This window comes from Solanum dulcamara, chromosome 1 (genome assembly GCF_947179165.1).
Source record: "Solanum dulcamara chromosome 1, daSolDulc1.2, whole genome shotgun sequence".
Classification (NCBI taxonomy): domain Eukaryota; kingdom Viridiplantae; phylum Streptophyta; class Magnoliopsida; order Solanales; family Solanaceae; genus Solanum; species Solanum dulcamara.
This window is the reverse complement of record NC_077237.1, coordinates 87,726,852-87,737,111: the sequence shown is the minus strand read 5'-3', so window position 1 is coordinate 87,737,111 and position 10,260 is coordinate 87,726,852. Positions and strand designations below refer to the sequence as shown.

At 30.4% G+C, this 10,260-nt stretch overlaps 1 protein-coding gene across 2 annotated transcripts; it reads right to left on the bottom strand.

Annotated features, from left to right (window-relative positions):
- Window positions 1–7,685: 7,685 nt before the first annotated feature.
- Window positions 7,686–9,875, bottom strand: LOC129883381 (late embryogenesis abundant protein D-29-like). Of its 2 annotated transcripts, none has more exons than XM_055958041.1 (2): window positions 9,477–9,875; window positions 7,686–8,412 (listed from the first exon to the last, which is right to left on the bottom strand). In XM_055958041.1, the coding sequence occupies exons 1-2, from the start codon at window positions 9,778–9,780 to the stop codon at window positions 7,907–7,909; spliced, it is 810 nt and encodes a 269-aa protein (XP_055814016.1). In that variant the 5' UTR covers window positions 9,781–9,875; the 3' UTR covers window positions 7,686–7,906. The 2 variants fall into 2 exon arrangements, with proteins under 2 accessions (XP_055814016.1, XP_055814023.1); XM_055958048.1 differs by having other exon boundaries at window positions 7,686–8,400; window positions 9,477–9,872.
- Window positions 9,876–10,260: the final 385 nt, after the last annotated feature.

Below are 10,260 nucleotides of genomic sequence, written 5' to 3'. Positions count from 1 at the left end.
TGCCCTTTTTTTTTACAAGAGCCAAGGTAACTTAATAAAAGAGGAAGTCGTTGCTTCTAGAAATGCCGATTACAAGGATGTGTTCTTCTAACTACGCTAGCATCATCAGATGACTTTTTTGTGCCATTTCATTTGGTTCAAGGGTAACTTCTCCACATTTACAAGTTACAAATAAATATTTCAAATAGATTTAATCGTAATGAATAAATATAAAATTATTTTCATATGACGTGCGCGCATATACTTTTATATATATATATATATATATATATATATATATATATATATATATATATATATATATATATTGTCATATGCGTGACCAATGACTGATCCTTTTGGGAGACTATAAATTTTGGCGTTCCAAGGGAGAAAATGTCACTAACTCATGGGAAATAAATGGTCAAGTCATACAAACGCGGCTGTACGTCATTAAATAGTTTGTTGTATGCCCTCCATTTTATATTAACTAAATTTTTAAAGTAATATACACATATTAAGAAAAATATTCAAGTACATAATTTAAATCATACTTTCCACTATTGTCTTTTATAAAATAATAAATATAATTTTGTAAGTAATGTAATTTATCTCTTAGAAAATATAAAACTTCAATAAATGAAAGGGCAAATATGAAAAAAGTTTCAAACATATATCTTGAATTTTGAACAATGAAAAATTTCTCAAAAATTTAATTAATATGGAATAGAGAAAGTAGTATATACTTCTCATTAGGGTTATTCACGGGTCGATTTGGGTCGGCTATTGGTCAAAATCAAAATCAAATCAATTTAATCAGTTTTAAAATTATTAAAATCAAACCAAACCAAACCAAATAAAATATACATCCATCGGTTTGGTTATTATCGATTTTGGTTTGGTTTGGTTTTAAATTAGTGTGCTACATTTTTTTTCTTCAAAAAAGTGTTCATAAAAAATACTGTATTATGTATATATAATTATATACAATTTATCGGTTCGACTCAATTATTTCTTTGATTTTTTTGAACAAAACCAAAATCAAACTAAATTTTGTCGATTTTTAAAATGTAAAACCACCAAACCAAATCAAATAAAAAATCGATTTACATGATCGATTTGATTTGATTTTTCAATTTGAATCGATTTTTATCCAAACCGTGAACACTCCTACTTCTCATTTATCATAAAATACACTCCAGTCATTTTAAATTATATGTCGTTGTTTTTACATGCCTCTTAATAAGTAACAATACTTATTAACTAGGAGAAAGTTTTTAACTATTTTATCCTCATTTACGTCTTAATTATGTATAATATCTCATCATTTGTAATCTTTAAGAACACGTACCAATAAAGCTAAAATAAAAGAAAAAGAAAATAATTAATTTTATCTAGGACTTTTAAAATAACAAAAAGTTTAAACCAAGAACTACGTCAATCTATTGTTCATTGATAGATCGAAGAAACTCCCTTTTTTATCACCTCGTATCACTCACTGGCGGACCCACATCGTATTCAGGGGTTCATCCGAATCTTTTTCGACGAAAAATTATACTATTTATACATGGATAAAATATTTTTTTATAGATAAATAGTAGATGTCGAACCCTCTTCGGCTAGTTCGTATGTCTACTTTTTCAGATTTTGAACCCCTTTATTAAAAATCCTAATTCCGCTATTGTGTACCAGATGTAGCATCATCGTTAATAACTATTTTTAGAAAATGAAACATGAAACATGAAACATGTGGCCATTAATAAGCTAATTTTGAATCTTGACTAATTTCCCTCTTTGTTTTTTTTTTTTTTTTTAAAAATATAGTCAAGTTGTTAGTATGTTTTTGAATTTGGTTATCAATGCAATGACATCACGAGCCTGCGTGCTATTCTCCGCATATAATAATACTAATGAAACGGAAAATTTTTGTTTGATATATCTCATTTTATATGACGATATTTAATTAAATATTAAAATTAATAATAATGCATATCTACCTTAAATATTAGTATATATATATGTGTGTGTTAGATTGATAGTGAATGAAAATATTTAAATAATAGTAGAAAATATCTTGAATATTTAAATTCTTTATAGAAACTTAAATTAGATTGAGTATTATAGCTCTTTAAATAGAATTATTTTTGGTGAGAGATATTTATCTGTGAAGTCAATTTTTTTCTTGTAAATCTAAATTAAATAATTGAGCTTCAAAATTGGTACAAAATGGGAACAAAAAAAGAGTTTTACTCTATATCAATTTGTTAATTATCTTGTTGTATGAAGTAATCTTAATCAAAGGTTTCTGATTCAAGTTCTGAGAATGAATAAAAAATTATTTAGAGTATCGTCTAGAGATAGACTCTGCAACACACGAATTTAAATTAGTCAAGCTTCGATAAGGATACTGAATACCAAATAGATTATTTTTTTTAATATTTGGATTTGTCTAATGGAGAAAATGATCTCCTATATGATATAGCATTATTAGTTATAATGGAAAACCAAAATTGCGGAAAATGAAAATTTATAAATAAGAAGGGTGGGGATAAGAAGAGTGGGATCCGGACAAAATTAATGAAACGGAAATAAATGGAAGAAAACGAATATACAAATATCTCATTACTTTATTTACTAATCTAATTATGTGTTATAATTTCATTTAATGATCAATCTCTTCTTAAAAGGATTATATAACTAAAGTTTGCTTATCTCACTTAACTTGATTGAATCCATTATGAAGTATATTATAACTGATCATAAAATTGATGTCTCAATACCACATTGCCTTTGATTTCATTTTTTCTGAATTATAATTCAAATAATAATCTCTTGATCATTAGACCATGAGACCTCAACTTGCTAATTAGCTATGTAGAGGTATTCCTTTACGATCAGCTTCATATTAAAAGCAGTACGCAGAATTTGCATGAAATTTATTTTTCAAATTTAAAATAACATGTGAGGTTTCATAAATTCGTAGCTAGAAAAATATTTTTTATTTCTGAAAAGTATTTTTTTACAATATAATTTTGTATTGGACAAAAAAAGAATATAATTTCCATTATGTATGCGCGCCTCAAAAAGATATAGTACTCGATTTCATTACATGCATTAAGGGCAATTGAAAAAGCCAACATTTGTTAAAATACTGACTTTGTGTTATTAATAACTGTACTAATCCAACCACATATATCGTTGGTAGGGAGTAGAGTCTATAGCCTTTTAGGCCACGGAAGTTTGAGACAATAACATGTTATAACGTACTTAGATCATGACATCCTTAGATGTTCTAAACCCTACACATAGGTCCATCAAAAACACTATAAACCTATATATACATGATCGATTACGTGTTTAATAATGAATAATTACTTACTCCCTTCGGTTCCAAACATTTATCAATTTCGTAAATTAAATTTATTTCAAAATATTTGACGTTTTAAGAAAATAAAAATAATTTAATATTTTTTTTTTCCAAACATTTATCGTGGACACAATAACAACCTTATAAAACAAGCATGGGCCAAAATGATTTCAATAATTTTAGTCATTGGCCATAAGCACCATTTACTTCTCTATCATTTAATTTGATAGTGGCACATACCAATTATTACATTAAATTAAGGAGTGGGACGCATGCACCAACAATAATATACGAAATCGGATTTAGAATTTAAATTTACCATATTTTATCAAATTTACTGAGTTCCAAATACATGTTTGAGATGAACTAGTAACTTTTACACTAAATCGACCCCTAAAAATAGACTTCTTTCTTAAAATACTTGTGACGTTTTAATTTTCAAAAGTCAAATTACTAAAACATTATAAAAAGTACTTCAAATATGAATGGAACTTGCAATCTTAGATATATTGTAATATTTTTGTGACGGTAAAAGTATATTATTAAAATTAAAGTTGGAAATTTGATGTAAAATTATTTCCAAATGTATAAAGGTATTTGTTTTTTTTTACAACAACAATAATAAGATCTTTTGAAACTCCTACGAATCAATTTTAATTTTCTAGATATCTAGTTATTCTCCTTTTGTCTCACATTAGTTGTGGTTTTCTCTATTTGATAGTCAATGTGATTCATTTTCGAAGTTAAAATTAGATCAACATAATATTATATATATATATTTAGATATTTAAAACTATACAATAAGTAATACAAGTTACAACTTTTCTTCATATTTATTTGATGAGAAAATCTATTTTAAAATGCTAACAAAACTACAAAAGTTAATATATTGCTTTGATTGTACTTTTTTGAGCAGAGAGTCTTTTATATTGTTATTATTGTTTTAGTCAAAGTCCATATAATTTGACTCTTGAAAAACGAAATATGACAACTTATATGTAGAGATGACAATAGGATGGGGCAGGGTTGTACTTGACCTGCTAACCTTTTGACCCGCCTCGCCCACTCCACTTAAGCACTCCCCTACCCTACCCCATTAAGTTTCCGCCCTGTCCTACTTCATATTTATCCTGCCCCATTGTCATCTCTACTTATTATATGAATTGAGCGATTTTATATACGTATGTGATATATATGGACTAGTTAATTGAAATTGGATAGACTTGTACCATAAAGTAAGTACAAATTGCACATGGAATAGTATTAATTAATAAGCAAGTTATTGAAAGTGTTACGACAAGCAATTTGTTGACATAATATAATGTATGTAACTAATTAAGCTACTTATTGAAAGTCTCTATAATTGCTTTAATTTGTTGCTTAATATTAGTACTTATTTCTTAATGAAAACAAGTTTCATTTAGTAAGCAATAAAGTTGGGGAAAATAGATCTAAAATATTAATATGAATAAAATTATGAGAAATTTAATATTAAATTATTTATAAATATAAACATAGGATTATTATTTTTGCAAAAAAAACTAGCAATTTAGTCCCTGTATTGTTGTATAATTTCAACTTTAATCTATATGTTATATGATGACTATGCACATTTAACCTTCAAGTATTACAATATTTCAGATAATTGAAGGTTAAATATGCAAAGTCAAGTAAATAGTACAAAATATCAACATATAAGATAGAGGCAAAACATTGTTTGAAGTTTTAACTTTATAATATAACTTTATAAGATGAGCTTTTTTTGTATATTATTTAGATGGACTTCTCAAGTCCAAATCTAAATGTAAGAAAGAAAACAAAAATTATGAAAATTTTTAAAAAAATATTTAGAAATTACATTTTAATAAAAAAAATTTTATGTATAACATAATTTAAAAGTAGTATATCTATAATCGGGTTGGTTTGGGTTCGGTTTGACTTTTTTTAGTTAAAACCAAACCAACCCTATAATGGTCGAGTTTTTTTTTCAAACACCAAACCAAGTCAAACCAAACCACTAATCGGGTTTTTTTTCCGGTTTGGTTTGGTTTGTCGGTTTGGTGCGGTTTATCGGTTTGCCCTGTACAGCCCTACTTGGAACAATGCCTTGCTTTTGATTGAGGGATTCAATTTCAGATTTGCAAAGCTGCGCTGATCCTTTGTACGCCTTTCGCCTTTTATAGCATTGATTTTTGAAGACCTAGTTGAGTCCTACAAGGAAAGTACAACTTCTATTTTATTATTTTCCTTATAGGAGTCCTATTGTGCCGTCTTTCCTTATTTATGCTTTTTCCCGTGTCCCGCCTACTGCACCTTCATGTATTAATAATATATGTTACCTGAATTAATAAAATCTGTATAATTTTAACTATCAATCACTAAGAAGAAAAAGTTTGAGGAGAAAATGAAATAAAGAGCAATATGTGTCTTGAGCTATAAAAATATCCTTGTGTATGCTCATGGGTTTCCATCTATCGTTTATCAAGCATTTAACCTCCATTTCTATAATTATAGTGTCTCCTTCTAGTTGAGATGCAACCCCATTAATCAGGTCATTGTAATGCATCATATATAATTCTTTCAATTTTATTTTTACTATAATTTAGATAAGTTGAAAGTTAATTGCAGGTAATAATTATTCATTACTTTGTTTTTAGCAAATATATATAAATAAAATTCATTCTTGATTTACTTAGGATCTAATTTAAGTATATACATTAAATAAAACTTTCAAAGGTGATTCTAATCAAGTGTGTGACTATCTTAAATCAGGGAAACAAAGGTGAAACATACGACAATCCCATTGTGGAAATTATCAGCGTAAGAAAATAAGTTATGATGCATTCTGGTTGATTAAATTATTTATATTTACATAAAATTAATAGTGGTAGGTGAAAGAAATTGAAGACCTTACTGTTGAACACAACATGTTTCATATGTCATTCTGTGACAAAGTGACAAAGTGGCAGGTGAAAGGGTTGTTTTTGCAACTCAGGTTGTTTATCAATTTTTCGTTTATCCTAAAACATGTGTAACAATGTAAGCGGAAAAAAAAAGTATTACTAACTCGTCAGAGACAAAACAAACAAAAAAAATACTTTGTCAAACACCTATCCTAATTAAAACTATAATAACCAAAAAGCCTAGTTCCCAACAAGTTTGTAGAGTCTCAATGAATGTTGTTGTTCAAGGCGTCTCAATAAAATTAATAATTATACAATTGTCTTAGTGACCCAACCCGTCCGACGGGTTACACATTTAAGGTTTGATATTGCCACCTCAAGCTAAGAACAAATAGAGAAGAAGTAGCGGAAATTCCTAGTATGGTTGTTTGAAGAACCTCCGCTAAGAGAGTATCACAAGTTACATATAACAAAAAGAGAAATATAATCCATTTTAAGTTATCGGTTTTAAATTAAGAATTTGTTATATTAAGTAATTTCATAAGGACATAAACAAGTTAATGGTTCAAACTTATACAATGCCCCTGCCTGCCCCTTAAAGAAACACAAGAATCAAATTATGAAGAACTACTGACTAATAGCTCAATGCTTTCTACTTCACAACATCAATATACCGATAAAATCTCACAAGTCTGAGAATGATAGAATATACACAAATCTTACCACTACCTCATGGAGATAGAGAGAGGGATAATATCAACCACTTGACGCCCATCCGACGCATCCATTATGATTATCTCATATTCCGAATAGAATGTACGCAGATCTTACCACTACCTCATGAAGATAGTTCATGAAGATAGAGAACTGTTTCGAAAAGAAACTTGGCTCAATTAAATAGGAGTCTGAGAAAACTAATCTAACAACTCACTAATTTGATAAGAACAGAGAAAATACTTGAAAGGAAAAGCTTCATTGAGAGAGGAGTGAATTGATCTGAAAACTTGATCAATGCCATTAAACTAATCAAAGGCTCAAAAATTAGTAATAAAAGTTTTAACAATCGGACGGTAGTGAAAGAGAAAACGAACTTACATTGCTATCACAAATCTGACGGAAATATAAACCATAAGATGCTCGAAATAGATCAATATAGTCCTTTTTAGCGTCTCTGGGCATACAATCTTCGTCATTTCACACCACCTCACCACTCAAAACACTTGCGGGGCAGATGCTTATTCCATACATTTTGTTCTTCAGCAGAATTTAGCTTCTTCTCCGGCGAAAAGGGCTTAGTCTCGGAGGTTCATATACTTTCTTTCCCTGTTCCGTCCTTGTATTTTGCTTTATTAACTCCGTTTTGAGCTAAAATTATGGGGTAGGTTTAATACCTATTCTGAAATTATAGAGACGTAGTGTAACTTAATTAAACTATATTAAGTAATTAATTGATATATATTTATTTATCTGCATAAACACCGGTTAAGTTCATTTCTAATGGAACATAAAGACTTAAACTGCTGCTGCTAGTGATACATCTTTACCAACACAAAACAAAAACAAAAACTCTTTTCCCAAACACAAAACGCAAAACATAAGCATCAGCTTTCTGTTTTTACTTATTAACCCATAATACTCCTCAACACTCAAAACTTACTTACAGCTCTTCATCTCTTTTTTTCCCTGTTACTTTCTCCTTAGCTGATTCCAAATTTGAAGCTACACTTTCTTTAGCTTTCTCCAATGTCTCCCCTGCTTTGTTTTTCGCGCTTTCGTATCCTTCTTTCGCCCAATTTACATGTTCCTCTGATTCTCCTTCCGCTTTCTCCCCTGTTTCCTTCATTTTTTCCTTTGTTTCTTCTGTTTTCTCCGCGGCTTTTTCTTTTGCTTCCCCTGTTTTGTGGTATGCTTCTTGTGCTTTTTCGGAAGCTGCGTGTTTCGCCTTCTCGGCCTCTGAATAAGCTTTTTCTTTTGCTTCCCCTGCTTTTGAGCAGGCTTCATCGGCTTTCTTTGATGGTTTCTGTTTTGCTGATTCCGCGGTTTCGTATGCTTTGTTTTTTGCTGATTCCGCGGTTTGGTATGCTTTGTTTTTTGCTTCTTCTGCGGAGTTCTTTAGATCTCCTGCCTTGTCTGCTACGTATTGTCCAGTTCCTGACAAATGTTCTAAATTTAAAAGAAGAGAATTCTATCATGACCAAGGGCACGTCTACTTGGGCGTATTGTGGCTAACTATTTTTCCCATATGATTAATTAAGGAATGTCAGTCTTTTTGCTAAAAAGAATGGATTGAACTCATAATTCATTAGATGTTTTTTTATGAATGTAGTAAATTGCTCTAAGTTGTTCAACCATTTGATAACTAGTCATGAGATGAGGTTCATCAAAGCGATAGGGAAAACTTATAGAGGGTCGAGTAGAAAGGCCAACCTGAGAGAGCGAGGCAAGCCGGGAAGGGGCTGACACTTAGGATTCAAAGACCAAGTCCCTGTCCCTTCGAGTAGAAAGGCCAACCTGAGAGAGCGAGGCAAGCCGGGAAGGGGCTGACACTTAGGATTCGAAGACCAAGTCCCTGTCCCTGTTAAAAAATATAGTGAAATAACCTTCCCTATTCTTTCCCGTCTTTCCCCGGACCCTGCTTACTAAGAATGATGCGCCCTTTGTCCTTTCTTTCCGTTTGGTTACTTGTAATCAGTCCAAGGAAGAGATCGGATTGATCGGGTGAGATGTCCGATCTCATATCAACTGTGCGGGCGTATTCTAGTCAACAACCAACTAAATTTAGACTTCTTCACCACCTAAACGGATAGGTGGAAGAAATTCAGTCTCTTTTTTTCTGAGACGATGGAAGGCTTTTCTTCACCACCTAAACGGATAGGTGGAAGAAATTCAGTCTCTTTTTTTCTGAGACGATGGAAGGCTTACGGGATAGGGGCATACTCATATAAAACATTTCCTAACAAAACCGATTGGGGTGATAGACCCGCGAAGCAAGTGATCGGAGCATCAAAAAGAAAGTCTGAATTTTCTACGGAAGCCAACTAAGTATTCTTAAGTAGATTAAATTGCTCTCAGTTATTCAACCATTTGATAACTGATCATTTTTTTTGATAAATGATCACTATGATGGTTGTGTGACATATTTACTAAGCAAAGCAAAAGAGCTGTAAATTTAAAACTCATAAACTGAAAATACCAATTCTGTGCCGTCTACAAAAGAAAGTACTAACCTGTAGCAGTGTCAGTGATCTTATCTTTAGCATTCTTAGCAGCATCCATAGTTGAATCAGAAGCATGTTTAACACTTGAATCATCATTACCATCATCATCATCATCAGATTTAAAACTAAGCCCTTCAGAAATCTTATCTTTAGCCCATCCTGCCCATGATGATGATGACTCTGAATTTTCTTTACTAATTTGTTGCTCATCAACTTCAACATCATGACTTTCTTTACAACTTCCCAAATTAGACAAACATAAAAACAATAACCCCACAAGTAACAACACACAAATCAAGTTTCTTGAAGCCATAATTGTATATAACACACAATAAAACCAACTCAATATATATTTTGTATTAGAGCAATGGATACATAGACTACATGAACATTGATTTGATTTTGTGTTGAGTTATTTTTGATATATATATATAGGACGTTGTGATATGGGGAAGGAAAGGCTAGTGGACAAGTGGCATAATACGTGGGCGTACGTGTCATTTTTTTGTGGTTTTGAAAACAGTATAGTCAATATAATCTCTCTACGTGTCATTCAGTACCAAATTTTACTTTTGCTGCCTCAACATAATGTTCTTTGTGCCTATCTGTACTCTTACTTTCTTATATTTTATCTAAATCTCGTTCATTTTTACGTGTTATTTTAAATTTTTTATGTTTTAAAAAAATAATAATTAATACATGCATACAAGTTTAGTCGAACTCAATAATATATTTATATTAATAAATTTATTAAATATATACTAATATTAAATTTAGAATTCAGTTATAATTA

Excerpts from the sequence above, each read along its gene's own strand:
- LOC129883381 (XM_055958041.1), bottom strand. The coding sequence starts at position 9,780 with ATGGCTTCAAGAAACTTGATTTGTGTGTTGTTACTTGTGGGGTTATTG. Across the intron at positions 8,413-9,476 it reads GATCACTGACACTGCTACAG|AACATTTGTCAGGAACTGGA; the intron begins GTTAGTACTTTC and ends TTTTAAATTTAG.